The sequence below is a fragment of the Carcharodon carcharias genome, chromosome X, assembly GCF_017639515.1.
Source record: "Carcharodon carcharias isolate sCarCar2 chromosome X, sCarCar2.pri, whole genome shotgun sequence".
Lineage (NCBI taxonomy): Eukaryota > Metazoa > Chordata > Chondrichthyes > Lamniformes > Lamnidae > Carcharodon > Carcharodon carcharias.
This window is the reverse complement of record NC_054507.1, coordinates 1,853,685-1,872,483: the sequence shown is the minus strand read 5'-3', so window position 1 is coordinate 1,872,483 and position 18,799 is coordinate 1,853,685. Positions and strand designations below refer to the sequence as shown.

At 47.2% G+C, this 18,799-nt stretch overlaps 1 protein-coding gene across 3 annotated transcripts in view; it reads right to left on the bottom strand.

Annotated features, from left to right (window-relative positions):
* Window positions 1–18,799, bottom strand: part of LOC121273300 (diacylglycerol kinase beta-like) — a 128,501-nt gene that overhangs the window by 50,522 nt on the left and 59,180 nt on the right. For 2 of the 3 annotated variants that reach the window (XM_041180392.1, XM_041180393.1), the window contains exons 11-15: window positions 11,108–11,224; window positions 9,022–9,120; window positions 6,771–6,863; window positions 4,510–4,583; window positions 1,094–1,168 (exon numbers count right to left, since the gene is read on the bottom strand). In XM_041180392.1, the coding sequence (XP_041036326.1) occupies window positions 1,094–1,168; window positions 4,510–4,583; window positions 6,771–6,863; window positions 9,022–9,120; window positions 11,108–11,224 (458 nt within the window). The remainder of the gene's footprint in view (window positions 1–1,093; window positions 1,169–4,509; window positions 4,584–6,770; window positions 6,864–9,021; window positions 9,121–11,107; window positions 11,225–18,799) is intronic. The other variant, XM_041180394.1, reaches the window with a different exon arrangement.

Genomic DNA, 18,799 nt, shown 5'->3' with positions numbered 1-18,799 from the left:
GGCCCAGTTTCATTTCGCCAGCTACATCTGTGCTGTCCTTAGGCCAAGACAGAGCTCCTGTACTGATGGGGACGCACTGAGAAGGACCCATGTCTGACGGGGGAGCTGAACTGATGCACTGGTCGGGCGGGTTACAAAGGGTCTCAGTCTTCCTCGGCTAGGAAGAGCACATATCCAGCTGACAGGAGACGAGAGGAAACAAGCGTCGCTGTGAGCTTCTCGCTTTCCTGAGCACTCCATGCCCACGTGCAGGGTGGGGGGGGGCAGATGTGGTGCCAGAGAGCAAGCGGTGCCCGTGGGGGTGACAAGAGTCAGCCACCTTCAGCAGAAAGTGGAACGTGAGGGAGGAGAGGGACATGAAGCTATCGGAAAACACATCAATAGCACTGCTTCTCCAAACCTTTTCTTCATTTGTGGAGACCCCTATCTATTTCATCCCGAAGGAAAGTGCAAATAAACAGCACAGAGTCCCAAAATGTCACATCCATCCACCCTCACCTCTCCTGTTGGCACTGGTGCCCTCCGCAGGTGGCAACCCATGGCTCAGTTCAGCCCTTGCTCAGCTCCACAATCTGCCCGTCTGGCAGAGAGGAGAAGCGTCCCCAGCGAGACAGCCAAAACCGCTAAAGGTGCCCGTTCTGCAGTTGGTGGCACCGGTTTCTTGCTGCAGCACCATAGAAAGCCCTACAGAAGTGCCAGGCCTTTCATTTTTAATCTCGCCCCAAGCAATTGAAAACCCAGATGCTAATTTATGAGAATGACACGTAACACCCCATCAATCTTCACTGGCATATCCCATCAGAACCCCGGCAACATGAGGCAGACTTCATCCTGTGACAACCCTGCTTTCAAACGAGGCCGCAAACAAGGCAGTAAAAACGTGCTACAAATATAGGAAATTCTCCATGGCTGAAAGATTCACGGGGAGCAGCAGTCAGAGTGGATTACACAACGGGCTTGTCATACTCACTCCAGAGACCGGGAAATATTCACCAAATACTTAGTGTGTTGCAGGGAATCAAGAGACATTTCTCAACAGTGACTGCATTTCAGTTCAATCTGATCAATGCTTTAAAAGGTCACTGAGCCTTACCCTGGTTTTGGACCATCTTTGGCCAGGTTGAACACCTGTCTTGGGTTCAGAAGGTACTGGAACTTTCTTAAGACCCTGTAAGGATACAGTAATGGATTATTGGCACCCTGCAACCACCATAATAAAAAATCATAGAATAGAATAGTTACAGCACAGGCAGAGGCCATTTCGCCCATCGTGTCTCTGCTGGCCCTCTGAAGGAGCAGCTTACCTAGTGCCGCTCAATTACCTTTCCCCGAGAACCCGACATATTCTCCCATATCAGATAATCATCCAAATCCCTTTTCAAAGCCTCGATTGACCCTGTCTCCCCCACACTCTCAGACAGTGCATTCGAGATCCTAACCACTCGATTGACCCTGCCTCCAACACACTCTCAGAAAGTGCATTCCAGGTCCTAACACTCGATTGACCCTGTCTCCCCCACACTCTCAGACAGTGCATTCCAGACCCTAACCACTCGATTGACCCTGTATCCACCACACACTCAGACAGTGCATTCCAGACCCTAACCACTCGATTGACCCTGTCTCCCCCACACTCTCAGGCAGTGCATTCCAGACCCTAACCACTCGATTGACCCTGTATCCACCACACTCTCAGACAGTGCATTCCAGACACTAACCTCTCGATTGACCCTGTCTCCACCACTCTCAGACAGTGCATTCCAGACCCTAACCACTCGATTGACCCTGTCTCCCCCACACTCTCAGGCAGTGCATTCCAGACCCTAACCACTCGATTGACCCTGTCTTCCCCACACTCTCAGACAGTGCATTCCAGATCCTAATCACTTGATTGACCGTGTCTCCCCCATATTCTCAGACAGTGCATTCCAAATCCTAACCACTCGATTGACCCTGCCTCCAACACACTCTCAGGCAGTGCATTCCAGGTCCTAACACTCGATTGACCCTGTCTCCCCCACACTCTCAGACAGTGCATTCCAGACCCTAACCACTCGATTGACCCTGTCTCCACCACACTCTCAGACAGTGCATTCCAGATCCTAACCACTCGATTGACCCTGTATCCACCACACTCTCAGACAGTGCATTCCAGATCCTAACCACTCAATTGACCCTGTCTCCACCACACTCTCAGACAGTGCATTCCAGATCCTAACCACTCGATTGACTCTGCCTCCACCACACTCTCAGACAGTGCATTCCAGATCCTAATTACTTGATTGACTCTGTCTCCACCACGCTCTCAGGCAGTGCATTCCAGACTCTACCCGCTCAATTGACCCTGTCTCCACGACACTCTCAGACAGTGCATTCCAGATCCTAACCACTCGATTGACCCTGTCTCCCCCACACTCTCAGGCAGTGCATTCCAGATCCTAACCACTCGATTGACCCTGTCTCCCCCACACTCTCAGACAGTGCATTCCAGATCCTAACCACTCGATTGACCCTGTCTCCCCACCACACTCTCAGACAGTGCATTCCAGATCCTAACCACTCGATTGACCCTGTCTCCCCCACACTCTCAGACAGTGCATTCCAGATACTAACCACTCGATTGACCCTGTCTCCCCCACACTCTCAGACAGTGCATTCCAGATCCTAACCACTCGATTGACCCTGTCTCCCCCAGACTCTCAGACAGTGAATTCCAGACCCTAACCACTTGATTGACCCTGTCTTCCCCACACTCTCAGACAGTGCATTCCAGATCCTAATCACTCGATTGACCGTGTCTTCCCCACACTCTCAGACAGCGCATTCGAGATCCTAACCACTCGATTGACCCTGCCTCCAACACACTCTCAGGCAGTGCATTCCAGGTCCTAACACTCGATTGAACCTGTCTCCCCCACACTCTCAGAGAGTGCATTCCAGACCCTAACCACTCGATTGACCCTGTATCCACCACACTCTCAGACAGTGCATTCCAGATCCTAACCACTTGATTGACCCTGTCTCCACCACACTCTCAGGCAGTGCATTCCAGATCCTAACCACTCGATTGACCCTGTCTCCCCACCACACTCTCAGACAGTGCATTCCAGATCCTAACCACTTGATTGACCCTGTCTCCCCCACACTCTCAGACAGTGCATTCCAGATCCTAACCACTCGATTGACCCTGTATCCACCACACTCACAGACAGTGCATTCCAAATCCTAACCACTCGATTGACCCTGTCTCCACCACACTCTCAGACAGTGCATTCCAGATCTTAACCACTCGATTGACCCTGTCTCCACCACACTCTCAGACAGTGCATTCCAGATCCTAACCACTCGATTGACTCTGCCTCCACCACACTCTCAGACAGTGCATTCCAGACTCTAACCACTCGATTGACCCTGTCTCCCCCACACTCTCAGACAGTGCATTCCAGATCCTAACCACTCGATTGACCCTGTCTCCCCCACACTCTCGGACAGTGCATTCCAGATCCTAACCACTCGATTGACCCTGTCTCCACCACACTCTCAGACAGTGCATTCCAGACCCTAACCACTCGATTGACCGTGTCTCCCCCACACTCTCAGACAGTGCATTCCAGACCCTAACCACTCGATTGACCCTGTCTCCCCCACTCTCAGACAGTGCATTCCAGATTCTAACATCTTGATTGACCCTGTCTCCCCCACACTCTCAGACAGTGCATTCCAGATCCTAACCACTCGATTGACCCTGTCTCCACCACACTCTCAGACACTGCATTCCAGATCCTAACCACTCGATTGACCCTGTCTCCACCACACTCTCAGGCAGTGCATTCCAGACCCTAACCACTCGATTGACCCTGTCTCCACCACACTCTCAGGCAGTGCATTCCAGATCCTAACCACTCGATTGACCCTGTCTCCCCCACACTCTCAGACAGTGCATTCCAGACCCTAACCACTCGATTGACCCTGTCTCCCCCACTCTCAGACAGTGCATTCCAGATTCTAACATCTTGATTGACCCTGTCTCCACCACACTCTCAGGCAGTGCATTCCAGACCCTAACCACTCGATTGACCCTGTCTCCACCACACTCTCAGGCAGTGCATTCCAGATCCTAACCACTCGATTGACCCTGTCTCCCCCACACTCTCAGACAGTGCATTCCAGATCCTAACCACTCTCTGCGTATAAAGATTTTCCTCATGTCACTTTTGTTTCTTTTGCCAATAACTTCAAATCTAGTGCCCTCGCTTTCTTGATCCTTTCACAAGGGGGAACGGTTTCTCACGATCTACTCTGTCCAGACCCCTCATTATTTTGAACACCTCTATCAAAAATTAACTCAAACCGTCATGAGGAAAATCTTTTTTTACGCATGCTTACTTCCAGAGTCAGGCTGTCAGTGAGGCCTCGCAAAGAATCTCAGTGGAACCCCAATCGAAGCAGCTTCCCCACCCCCATTGTACCAATCAGAATTGCAAGATCACAACATGAGCAATGTCTTACCTCTCACCCTGTTTCCCTCCACTCTTTGGGTTGACAAACACCAGCAGTGGGTGAGTTTGGGGCACTGGAATAATCTGTCAATGAGGGTAAGAACAGCAACAATCCTTTTAAAAGGGACATGCTTTCACTCCCAGCCTCCATTTCAGTTCATTCAAGCAAACACAGATTTTGGGTGCAGGTCCCTTTAACAATAACAACTTGCATTTAACTTAGTAAAACCATTGCAAGGTACTTGGCAGGGCTGTTACCAGGCAGAGTCTGACACCCAGTCACACAAGGAGATGTTAGCTCAGGTGACCAACAGCTTGCTCATTGAGGTAGGTTTTAAGGAGGGTCTTAAAAGAGCAAAGTGAGGTAGAGAGGTGGAGAGGGATAGGGAGGTAATTTCTGAGCTTGGGGCCCAGACAGCTGAAGGCACGGCCGCCAATGGTGGAGCGATTAAAATCGGGGATGATCAAGAGGCTGGAATTAGAGGATTACAGAGATCTCAGAGGGTAGTGGGGCTGGAGGAGGTTACAGAGATAGGGAGGGATGTAGGTGCTGGAGGAGGTTACAGAGATAGGGAGGGGTGTAGGGGCTGGAGGAGGTTACAGAGATAGGGAGGGTTGTGGGCCTGGAGGGGGTTACAGAGATAGGGAGGTTTGTAGGGGCTGGAGGAGGTTACAGAGATAGGGAGGGTTGTAGAGGCTGGAGGAGGTTACAGAGATAGGGAGGGATGAGGTAATGGAGGGATTGGAAAACAAGGGTAAGAATTTTAAAATTGAGGGGTTCCTGGACCACGAGCCATAGTAGGTCGGTGAGCACAGAGGTGCTGGTGAATGGGAGTTGCTGTGAGTCCGAATAAAGACAGCAGAGTTTTGGATTCACTGATGTTTATAGAGAGTGGAGACGGGAAACTAGCCAGGGGAATATTGCAATGGATGAGTCTAGGGGTAACCAACAGATGGATGAGGGTTTCAGCAGCAGATGAGCTGAGACAGGGGCAAAAGCGGTGACATCAAGGAGGTTGAAATTGGAGATGATGAGAGTATGGGGTGGGCAGATCAGCTCAGGGTCTGGCAGGACAGTGAGATTGTGAACAGTCTGGTTCAGTCTCAGTCAGTGGCCAGGGAGAGCAATGAAATCAGGGACCAAAGACAATCGTTTCAGTCTTCGCAATATTTAACTGGAGTAAGTTTCAGCTTATCCAGTACTGGATGTCGGGTAAACAGTCTGAAAACACAGAGGCAGTTGAGGTGCTGAGTGGGGCGATGGTGAAGTGGAGCGAGGTGCCATCAGTGTATATGCAGAAATTAACTTCAAGAGATCTTTTCTTCTATGTTAGAAGTTTAAACTCTGCAGTGCCAAAGAAGGGTCATATCGGACTCGTGACATTAATTCTGTTTCTCCCCAGATGTTGCCAGACCAGCACTTTCTGTTTTTATTATCAAAGTGATTGACTCTGGCTGGGTCGTGAAATTACCCAGGCCCGCAATGGGTGGACAGGGCTTTGCACTTGGTTTTTTGTGGGGGAGGGTAGAGGAAGACAATTACTTGGTCAATTTCACCCTGAAGGAGGCTCTGTAATGGTCATTTTGGTTGGAACTTGACCATCTAAACTGGGAATGGATGAAAATCTACTGCCCTTCCCTGGTCCAGCCTACATGTGACTCACCGCCATATGGTTGACTCTTAGTTGCCCTCTGAAATGGCCTAGCAAGCCAGTCAGTTCAAGGGCAAAAAGGGATGGGCAATAAGTGCTGGCCCAGCCTGCGACACTTGTATCCCACAGACAAATAAATAGAACACAAAGTGCCGATCACCCACTTCCACTTCAGTTAAGAGAATGATGAGCCACTCTATCACTACTTGGAACTGCCAAGCTGTGTAGTGTGAAAATGGCATCATTGGCACGACTATTACAATTTTTTTGCCATCTTTCGCCATTTGCTTCTTAACACCATTAGCCTGACACCTGCCCCGTGAGCCTTAGTGGGACTGTCTCTGAAGGACACTCAATATGGTCTCTGCCAGGCAGCTTCTGGTGGGTCACTGGGACTATCGGAGAGTGAGAGCACTTGCGTGGGGCATTCTGATATGGTACAGGGCAAAGTGGGCATGAAACCGGGCATCTCTTAGTACAGAGCGTCCAACAGTTCTGTGAGCAAGAGCCACACTAATGCCAAGAGAACATGTGCCCAGGAGAAGCCTTTTACGGAGCTCTGTGGTTTGAGGTTTTTATGTAGTGCTAGGTTGATGACTTTTTCCAATGAATAAAGTACCTGGAGGACTTTGCCATCCACTGTGGTGATAGGCTGCTCTGTGTCCAATGGTGAGCCCTCCTCCTCTTTCTTTTTCAAGCTGTTCTGCCTGTCCTATAGGGAAAAAGCAAGTCTGGGGTGAGACAACAGTTCCTTCAGGCTGCTCCTCTTGCCCTTGCTTTCTTGTGACTCTGCACACCACACACAATCTCTCAACAGTCAGGCAGGTTAGATGTTGCCCCCTCCATACAGAGGGGGTATCAGATGTCCACTCAGCACTTTCCAGTATAATGTCTCCAAGATTAGCGATTGATCATCATGAGGACTGCAACAGCAACAATAACCACTTGCATTTACGTAGTGCCTTTAACATAGGGAGACATCCCAAGGTGCTTCACCGGAGGGCAATCAGAGAAAATCTGAGCCAAAGAAGGAGCTTTTTGGGCAAATGGCTAAAATCTTGGTCAAAAAGGTAGGTTTTAAAGAGGGTCTTAAAGGAGGAGAGAGAGGTACAGAGGCTGAGCTGTTTTGGGAAGCAATTGTAGAGCTTAGGGCCCAAACAACTGGAGACGTGGCTGTCAATGATGGGCTAAAGGGAGCAGGCAATGGGTAAGAGCCAAATTTTGAGGAAAGCAGGGTTCTCAAGAGATTGCAGGGCTGGACATGGTTACAGGGATAGGGGGAGACACAACCTCACCCCCCATTTCCCTGTTGTGCAACACAGTTAGGTCCCAATATGTTGCTCAATCTCAGTGGGGTTTTTTTCCAAATTATTTGTTGAGATTCCAATGGAGTGTACAAGGTTCTAAAACAGGCACGCGCACAAGGCGCAGTGCACTATTCGAGTGTTGGTAGCTCACTATGACACAGAGGGACATGGTTTCTCCACAAAAAAGGGAGTTGCAACCTTGGTCATCTTGGGGCATTGGCACTGAGCAAAGACAGGAAGCATCGTTGAAGGGAAGGAGAGGGGAACTATACCAGAGGGGTTACCCGGAGCTGCTGTTTAAGCAAGTGCTCAACGGGGGTATCAGGATGAGGCAGGATTACTACTGGACTGAGCAAGGCCAGAACTCTCTCCATTTACACAGCACAAACAATTTTTCCCATATTTCTTCCAAACAATTTACCTTTAATTCCATTCTTAAGGGAGTGCAAGTAATGGTAATATTATTTTCAGCAAAGCTTGAGGTCGATTCTTATGAGGGTTTCCAACCCAGGAGTGTTGATAGTTTCAGTTCAATGCAGAATGCTGTTTGCTTTAGGCAGGCATACAGAAACTGACCAAACCTTACTAGCATGCATTGCAAAGGCCCAAACGCTTTTCAAATTGAAGTTACCTGCTAAAAGCTGCAAGCTGCTATCTTGCAATGATAAATAAGCTCACCAGACTGTGACAGACATCCAGGCTATGGAATGTATGACTGAGGGACCCAAATAGCCATACTTAAAAGCTGTGTTTTGCTTTGATGCAAAATGAGAATGTTAGTGAGACTATAAAGCTGTAAAGAAATGAAATTGGACAATGCCAAAACATCTGTTCTTGGGAGATCAAAACACTCAGCCACAGAGATTTAGCTAATTGAAGTGTTGTGAGGTTTACTTCGAAGCTACGAGAAGATGGAGCAAGCTAACATTGGTTAATTATGCCAGGGTTTGTCTTCTTTTCAAATGTAGGGTATTTGATTCCACAAGGAAGCTTTATTGGGAAATGGTGTGAGAAACATGCAACTTATCAAGGTGGGAATTAACCCTATCATTTAGACAAAGAATGCAAAACACAATTGGATAATTGGAGCTTAAGGTGGATTTTGACTGGACAGTATGTTCCTCTCAATGAAATATCTGCCTGGGAAAGAAGAGTATACAGATCATTGTAAAGAGTGATTCTAGGTTGCAGCCAGCCAACTTGGTCAGTTGTTGATGAGTATGATCAATGGAAAATGATGTTCATTGGGTGATCATATGTATAACTCCTGGTAACTAATTTGTGACAAATGGATGTATTGCTTATGGGTGTATTGTATTGTTCCCTGATATTCCTACCAAACCTAGTAAAGGCATTTGAGCTTTGAGTGTTGTTTCATCACTTCTCATAATTTGTGTACCTGAAGCCTGTCAAGGATAGAAGGTTACAACTTACAACCATTTGGGGCACTCTTTCCATCTGGATCTTCTACTGAATCACATCAGTACAGCAGCCAGGTTCCCAAAACCAACAATTTGTTTATGCTATAAAGTTACATATCATGAGCGTGAGGTGGATATTTACCAGAACAACAGGATATATGGCAGAAGGAGGGAGCACATGATCCTTTAATAGTCCACAATCACATTCATCTTTGTCCTTAGATACACATTCATTGTGGAGCTGTCAATGCAAGAGGGAGGTTATTACTGAGTTGTACACATCAGCTAGAAATCTAGTTTGTCTAGTAGCAATTGAACAAAGGTCTTCTGTTATTTTTCCAGAGGGGCTAAAGCTGAGATGAGCCAGGATATCAGTGAGTGAGCAAAGCTGAGTGACTAGCCTGGAAATGAGCTGGAGAGCAGGGAAAAGCCAAGAGCTGAATAAATCAGAGAGCAGGAAGTGCTGCTATTACAAGAATTGCAAAGAATTTTACAGGCCCAACTGCCCTGTGGTGGTACTTATTCTCCACGGGAGTCTCCAGTTACCCCGCGCCATCGAACCTTATCAACAAATCCTTCTATTGCCCCCCATTCCCCTACACATTACATGCTTAGCTTGTTTCTACTTAAATGCATCGATCCTATTTGCTTCATCTGCTCCCCATGAGGGTATTGAGTTCCACATTCTCCCCACTTTCTGAGTAAATTCGCTTGAATTTCCATCTGGATTTATCTGCAACTATCTTATGCTTGCATAATCTGGATTATCATGACATCTTTCCCATTAAAACCCTTCAGGATTTTGAGGAAACCCCTTCGGCTTCAGAGAAAAGAGCTCCAACCTATCCAATCATTCCTGATAGATATAACCTCTCAGTTCTAGCATTATCTTTGTAAATTTTCTTCACACCGTATTCAGGGCCTCTATACCCTTTTTATAACATGCAGACCAGAATGGTGCACAGTGAACCATGTATGGCCTAACCAAGGTTCTATGTAAATTCAAGCTAACGTATCTGCTTTTAATTCTATTCCTATTACTATCACAGAATCACAGTGCAGAAGGGGCCCTTCGGCCATCGAGTCTGCACCGACATGTGAGAAACACCTGACCTACCTCCCTAATCCCATTTACCAGCACTTGGCCCATAGCCTTGAATGTTATGAGGTGCCAAGTGCTCATCCAGGTATTTTTTAAAGGATGTGAGACAACCCGCTTCCACCACCCTCCCAGGCAGCGCATTCCAGATCTTCAACACCCTCTGGGTAAACAAGTTTTTCCTCACATCCCCCCTAAACCTCCTGCCCCTTACCTTGAACTTATGTCCCCTTGTGACTGACCCTTCAACTAAGGGGAACAGCTGCTCCCTATCCACCCTGTCTATGCCCCTCATAATCTTGTACACCTCGATCAGGTCGCCCCTCAGTCTTCTCTGCTCCAACGAAAATAACCCAAGTCTATCCAACCTCTCTTCATAACTTAAATGTTTCATCCCAGGCACCATCCTGGTGAATCTCCTCTGCACCCCCTCCAGTGCAATCACATCCTTCCTATAATGTGGTGACCAGAACTGCACACAGTACTCCAGCTGTGGCCTCACCAAGGTTCTATACAACTCCAACATGACCTCCCTACTTTTGTAATCTATGCCTCGATTGATAAAGGCAAGTGTCCCATATGCCTTTTTCACCACCCCACTAACATGCCCCTCCACCTTCAGAGATCTATGGACACACACGCCAAGGTCCCTTTGTTCCTCAGAACTTCCTAGTGTCATGCTGTTCATTGAATACTTCCTTGTCAAATTACTCCTTCCAAAGTGTATCACCTCACACTTTTCAGGGTTAAATTCCACCTGCCACTTATCTGCCCATTTGACCATCCTGTCTATATCTTCCTGTAGCCCAAGACACTCAACCTCACTGTTAACCACCCGGCCAATCTTTGTGTCATCCGCTGATTATTTCAGAAACTACAGAGGTGTTTCCTGTTGTTCCCAAAAATTGTGGATATTCATAAAATTACTGAAATTATCATTGAGTACACATTATTATATTGACTGGTATTACTCAAAGTACAGATAAAGTAATTATTTAAATTATTATATTTATGAATTAAAATATAGCACCAACAATTACCAGTTTCACAAAAATGACTTTTATTCCGACTGACATTACTGAAATGAGAGGGTTATTAAGAATGAACAATGTGACTTGGAGAGACTCACGGTGTTGTGGCACCAGACACAATGAAGACCGGTCAACCGCTGAAAACTCTTAATGGTTTTTTGGCAACTACCGCAGGTAATGTTACAGTTTCCTTCAACCCACACATGTTTCATGACCTAAAGCAAGAATTTCAAGATGTTTGTTTAAATTGTAGCTGAATCAAAGTGTTACCAAACAAGCCAGGGTTTACACTGACGAAGTGACAATGTCATTTTGTGGTGAATATTCAGACAGGCTAACTCGCTAAGGCTTCCTCCCTATACCTGAATTCGGCCTTTGGAGTCAAATCCCTGCATGTGTCAGTGGGCCTGATTTTGTTGGTCCCCTTTGCCCTTGAGCTGTATGGCGCACTGTGCTATCCCCATCCAGACCTCAGTGCAACCAGCTTTGGTGGGGCATGGCCCAGGCACATTCTCAGTACAGTGCCCCCCCCACCCCATCCAGAGCTAACACCTAGATATGGACAAGGGTAGTTGGCCTCAGCAATGGCTGCTGTGGGTTGATGCCCTCTGACTCCTAGCCGAATAAGAAGTGCCACCACAAAAGTGCCAGCTGATTCCTGACTCAACACCCCTGAAAGGAGGAAAATGGGACCTCCCTGCAGATCCACTTAGTGAACGCCTCCAGATCTTCAGCACGGAGGAGGGCTGGACACGGGGCCTGAAGGCCTGTTTCTATTGAGCAGCCTTCACACGGAAGCTCACCCAATCGCAGGAAAATGAGGCAGGACAGAGCAAGGCAGAGGAGATGGAGATCCAGTGCCATTCACTGGCAAACTGGTTCCAATGTCTTCAGGAGAGGAGGGGAGAAAATTAACGGAGGACTGGGGAACAAAGGGCTGCTCTTTCGAGAGGAACTCCTCTCAGCTTCCTATGTCGAGACACCTTCAAAATGTTTATAAAGGCTTTGCCTGGTTGATATTTATGATGTTGATCCATAAATTGGCCAGGGGAGTAATCTTGAATTCTCCCTCTTCCTATTAGCAGTTTGAGGGGCTGAACTGTCATTCTCCCAAGAAAATACACTAGAAGCTTCAGTATTATTCCAATTATTCACCTTCTTGATTACCCACTTGGATTTTCTCAGGACATTTCCCTGTGTGAAATGACACTCCATTCAGCTGCCTGCTTGTTAGTTCTATTTCTGTCAGAGTGAAAGTATGTGTACCTGGAAACGACTGATGTTAATGGTTCAATGCTTAACACATTCGGCTCACTTTCCTTTGTCCGCCATTTTATTTCAACCCTACACACCTTAGATCTGAAGGAGGTTGTGTTTGTGTGCATTTCCTGTCCAGAAACGTCACTTCCTTTGGTCCCAATCATCGATCATACCTTCCCGGTCAAAGTTTAGCCCTGAAAATCTCATCGTACTCAGTTCTAATGGGAGTTTGTTGGGCCAACAGGTCCGTGTGATGCTGCAGTTACAGTGCTGCAGCCACTAGGTGGTGATCCAGTTCCCCCGAATCCTCTGACACACAGTGAGCAATGCCACAGGAGACCATCTAGTGCCTCCAGTTGCCACTTTGATTGTAATTGTTTTTGCTCCCATCCGCAGGGTGTCGTTCTGCCAGCTAAGAAGGACTTGCATTTATGTAGCGCCTCTCACACCCTCAGGGCATCTCAAGGTGCTTCAGAGCCACGGAATCCCCTTGGAAGTGACGGTGCTGCTCTGATGTCGAAAATGCGGCAGCCAATTTATGCACAGCACGATCCCACAAACAGCAGTGCGTTCGTCGGTTTTAGTGATGTGGTTGAGGGATAAATATTGGCCAGGACCCCAGGGAGAGCTGCCCAGCTCCTCTTCAAAGTAGTGCAATGGGATCTTTTACATGCAGCTGAGACAGCAGACAGGGTGTCTGAAAGATTGCACCTCTGGCAGGTCAAAGGCCCTCAGTAGCGCACTACAGCGCCAGCCTTCATTCAGACCCTCAGTCTCTGGAGTCGAAAACTTTCAGACTCACTGAAACACACCATGCAGAGCATCAGTCACATCAGTCTCTGATCAGAGCTGGATCATGTATACCAGGGGGCACTGGCCGATAGCTGTCATCGCTTTAATCCAAGAGTTGGAAGAGCAGCAAGGTAAAGGGGTGGGCTTTGTTGGGCTAATATTTGCCTCCTTACTGATAAAATTCATTTGAAACCTCCTCAGGCACAAAGGTCTCAGGTTGGAAGACATAGGAATGCAGGGAGTGAGTGGCACAGAGGCCAGCTCTATGGAGTACAGTTTCAACAGAGTGTTTAACTCACAAAGCATGGGGAGAGCTGTGCTTCCATCTTTTACAAGATAAGGAGTGGTCCAAGTGTGGGAGCGAGGGACAGCGAAGACTAGAGTCTAGGGGCATTGAGCAGGTAAGCAGGTAGGTGATTGGTTGGTGAGTTTTAAGGTTTTTTCCTTTTAAACTGACCAGTAGTTTAAGCTAGTACCAGGGAGATATAGGAACAGTAATCAATTTATAAATTAACCAGTTAATATAACTACAAATAATCATTGAGTGATATTTCAAAAATTGGAACCTAATTAGTTAAATAAAACACAACAACAATGGCGGGAAAGGTGCTGTGTTGCAGCTGTAGCATGTGGGAGCTGGTGGGCACCAGTCCAGCCCACAGCAACCACATCTGCAGTAAGTGACTGTAGACCGGGGAACTTCGGCTCTGAGTTAATGAGCTGGAGTCCAAGCGTCAGACACTGCGATACACCAGGGAGGGGGAAAGTTACCTGGGCACTTTGTTCCAGGAGGCAGTCACACTCCTTGGGCTGGGTTCCTCAGATTTGGTCTGTGGTCAGGGACCGGAGGGTATGTCGGCGAGTATGGCAGGTATGAGGATCGAGAAGGTAGCACTGGAGGAGCCTCAGCCCTTGCAGTTGTCCAACAGGTTCAATGCTCTTGCAGCTTGTGTGGATGAAAGTAGGGACTACAGGGAGGATGACCAAACTGATCACAGAACCATGGTGGAGGGAGCCATTCAAGCGGGTGGTGGAGGGGGGTGGTGGTAAAAGGAACGTGGTTGTAGTAGGGGACAGAATAGTTAGGGGAATGGAAACTGTTCTCTACAGCCACGAGCACAAGTCCCGAAGGTTGTGTTGCCTGCCTAGTGCCAGGATTAGGGACATCTCCTCGGGGATGGAGACAAACCTGAAGTGGGAGGGGAATAATCCAGTTGTTGTGGTCCATGTAGGTACCAATGACATAGGTAGGATCAAGAAAGAGGTTCTGCTGAGGAAGCTAGGGGCTAAATTACAAAGCAGAACCACAAAGGTAATCATCTCTGGATGACTGCATGAGCCGTGAGCACATTGGCATCGAGAGATCAGAGTTGAATGTGTGACTCAAAGGTTGGTGCAGGAGAAATTGATGTGGCACCAGCACTAGTACGGGGGGGGTGGGGGGAGGGAGCTGTACCAGTGGGAGGGTCTGCACTTGGAACTGTGCCCTGGCGAGGGCTTTAGAGAGGGGTTTAAAAAATAGTACCGGAGGGAGGGGGAGTTAATATGAGGGGAGACCTGAATATTCAAGGGTATTTGACATTTGAAATTGAATTTGAATTTGAATTTCAGCAGAGGAAGGAGTCACTTGTAGGTAGTTTATAGCCTCACTGTAGAACAGAGTGTAGACCAGGAAACAATGGGGGCTTGTAATAAAGGTGCTGCAATAATCATGGTTGATTATAATCTTCATAAAGATTGGGCGAATCAAATTGGCAAAGGTAGCCTGAAGGATGAGTGTGAGTTCATAGACTGTACTTGGGACAGTTTCTTAGAAATGTGTATTCTGGAACTAACCAAAGAATAGGTAATTTTAGATCCGGTAATGAAGCAGGATTAACAAATAATTTCATAGTGAAGGTTCCTCTAGGCTTGAGTGATCATAACATGATAGAATTTCACATTCAATTTGAGGGTGAGAAACCTGGGTCTGAAACTAGAGTCTTAAACTTAAATAAAGGCAATAATTAAGGTATGAAGACAGGGCTGGCTAAAGTGGAATGAGGAAATAGGTTAAAAGGCAAGACAGTAGAGAAGCAGTAGCAGACATTTAAAGAGGTATTTCACAACTCTCAACAAAGATATATTCTATTGAGAAAGAGAGACTCTATGAGAAGGATGTACCATCTGTGGCTAACTGAGGAAATAAAGGATGGTATCAAATTGAAAGAAAAGGCATACAATGCTGTAAAGATTAGTGGTAAGTCAGAAGATTGGGAAAGTTTTAGAAATCAGCAAAGGATGGAGAAATTAGAGTATGAGAGTAAACGAGCAAGAAATATAAAAACAGACAGTAAGAGCTTCCACAAGTGTATAAAAAAGGAAGAGAGTAGCTGAAGGAAATGTTGGTCCCTTTGAGGATGAGACTGGGGAATTAATAATGAGAAACAAGGAAATGGCAGAGATTTTGAACAAATATTTTGTTATCTGTCTTCACAGTTGAAGACACAGAAAACATCCCAAGAATAATAGAAAATCAGGAGGCAAAAGGGAGGGAGAGGCTGAAACAATCACTATTGCAGGAGGAAAAGTACCAGGGAAACTAATGGGACTAAAGGCTGACAAGCCCCCTGGGCTGGATGGTCTGCATCTAGAGTCTTAAAAGAAGTGGCTTCAGAGATAGTGGATAAATGGTTTTAATCTTCCAAACTTCCCTAGATCCTGGAAAGGTTCCAGCAGATTGGAAAACTGCTAATGTAACACCTCTATTCAAGAAAAGAGGGAGACAGAAAGCAGGAAACTACAAGTCAGTCAGCCTCACATCTTTCATTGGGAGAATGTTGGAATCCATTATTAAGGAAATAGTAGCAGGGCATTTAGAAAATCATAATACAATCAGGTAGAGTCAACGTGGTTTTATGAAAGGTTTTTGGCAAATTTATTAAAGATCTTTGAGGGTGTAACAAGCAGGGTGGATAGAGGGGAACCAGTAGATGTAGCGTATTTGGATTTCCAAAAGGTGCCACATAAAAGGTTACTACGCAAGATAAGAGTTCATGGTGTTGTGGGGGTGAGAGGCAGAGGTAGAGGTGGGGGGTAACGATGATATATAAGCATGGATAGAGGGCTGACTAACAGGAAACAGGATAAATGGCTCATTTTCAGGCTGGCAAACTGTAACTAGTGGATTGTCACAGGGATCAATGCTGGGTCCCAACTATTTATGATCTGTATCAATGACTTGGATGAAGGGACAGACATTATTGTAACCATATTTGCTGATTATACAAAGATAGGTAGGGAAGCAAGCTGTGAGGAGGATACAAATACAAAGAGTCTGCAAAGGGATACAGGGAGGTTAAGTGAGTGTGCAAATATTTGGCAGATGGAGTATAATGTGAAATGTGAGGCTGTCCACTTTGGGAAGAAAATCAGCATATTATTAAAATGGAGAGAGACTATAGAATGCTTCAGTACAGAGGGAACTGGGTGTCCTGGTACATGAATCACAGGAAGTTAGCACACAGGTACAGCAAGTGATTAGGAAGGGAAATGGAATGTTGGGATTTATTACAAGGGGATGGAGTATAAAAGTAGGGAGATAAAAACAAAAAAACTGCAGATGCTGGAAATCCAAAACAAAAACAGAATTACCTTGAAAAACTCAGCAGGTCTGGCAGCATCGGCGGAGAAGAAAAGAGTTGACGTTTCGAGTCCTCATGACCCTTCGACAGAACTTGAGTTCGAGTCCAAGAAAGAGTTGAAATATAAGCTGGTTTAAGGTGTGTTGGGGGTGGGGGGAGAGAGAGAGAGAGAGAGAGAGAAGTGGAGGGGGTTGGTGTGGTTGTAGGGACAAACAAGCAGTGATAGAAGCAGATCATCAAAAGATGTCACAAACAACAGAACAAAAGAACACATTGGTGTTAAAGTTGGTGATATTATCTAAACGAATGTGTTAATTAAGAATGGATGGTAGGGCACTCAAGGTATAGCTCTAGTGGGGGTGGGGAGAGCATAAAAGATTTCAAAATATTTGAAAATAATGGAAATAGGTGGGAAAAGAAAAATCTATATAATTTATTGGAAAAAAACAAAAGGAAGGGGGAAACAGAAAGGGGGTGGGGATGGAGGAGGGAGTTCAAGACCTAAAGTTGTTGAATTCAATATTCAGTCCAGAAGGCTGTAAATTGCCTAGTCGGAAGATGAGGTGTTGTTCCTCCAGTTTGCGTTGGGCTTCACTGGAACAATGCAGCAAGCCAAGGACAGACATGTGGGCAAGAGAGCAGGGTGGAGTGTTAAAATGGCAAGCGACAGGGAGGTTTGGGTCATTCTTGCGGACAGACCACAGGTGTTCTGCAAAGCGGTCGCCCAGTTTACGTTTGGTCTCTCCAATGTAGAGGAGACCACATTGGGAGCAACAAATGCAGTAGACTAAGTTGGTGGAAATGCAAGTGAAATGTTGCTTCACTTGAAAGGAGTGTTTGGGTCCTTGGACAGTGAGGAGAGAGCAAGTGAAGGGGCAGGTGTTGCATCTTTTGCGTGGGCATGGAGTGGTGCCATAGGAGGGGGTTGAGGAGTAGGGGGTGATGGAGGAGTGGACCAGGGTGTCCCGGAGGGAGCGATCCCTACTGAATGCCGATAAGGGGGGTGAAGGGAAGATGTGTTTGGTGGTGGCATTATGCTGGAGTTGGCGGAAATGGCGGAGGATGATCCTTTGAATGCGGAGGCTGTTGGGGTGATAGGTGAGGACAAGGGGGACCCTATCATGTTTCTGGGAGGGAGGAGAAGGCGTGAGGGCGGATGCGCGGGAGATGGGCCGGACACACTTGAGGGCCCTGTCAACGACCGTGGGTGGAAAACCTCGGTTAAGGAAGAAGGAGGACATGTCAGAGGAACTGTTTTTGAAGTTAGCATCATCGGAACAGATGCGACGGAGGTGAAGGAACTGAGAGAATGGGATGGAGTCCTTACAGGAAGCGGGGTGTGAGGAGCTGTAGTCGAGGTAGCTGTGGGAGTCGGTGGGTTTGTAATGGATATTGGTGGACAGTCTATCACCAGAGATTGAGACAGAGAGGTCAAGGAAGGGAAGGGAAGTGTCAGAGATGGACCACGTGAAAATGATGGAGGGGTGGAGATTGGAAGCAAAATTAATAAATTTTTCCAAGTCCCGACGAGAGCATGAAGCGGCACCAAAGTAATCATCGATGTACCGGAGAAAGAGTTGTGGAAGGAGGCCGGAGTAGGACTGCAACAAGGAATGTTCCACATACCCCATAAAGAGACAGGCATAGCTGGGGCCCATGTGGGTACCCATAGCCACACCTTTTATTTGGAGGAAGTGAGAGGAGTTGAAGGAGAAATTGTTCAGTGAGAGAACAAGTTCAGCCAGATGGAGGAGAGTAGTGGTGGATGGGGATTGTTCGGGCCTCTGTTCGAGGAAGAAGCTAAGGGCCCTCAGACCATCCTGGTGGGGGATGGAGGTGTAGAGGGATTGGACGTCCATGGTGAAGAGGAAGCGGTTGGGGCCAGGGAACTGGAAATTGTTGATGCGGTCGTTGACAGGGCCCTCAACCGTGTCTGGCCCATCTCCCGCGCATCCGCCCTCACGCCTTCTCCTCCCTCCCAGAAACATGATAAGGTCCCCCTTGTCCTCACTTATCACCCCACCAGCCTTCGCATTCAAAGGATCATCCTCTGCCATTTCCGCCAACTCCAGCATGATGCCACCACCAAACACATCTTCCCTTCACCCCCCCCGT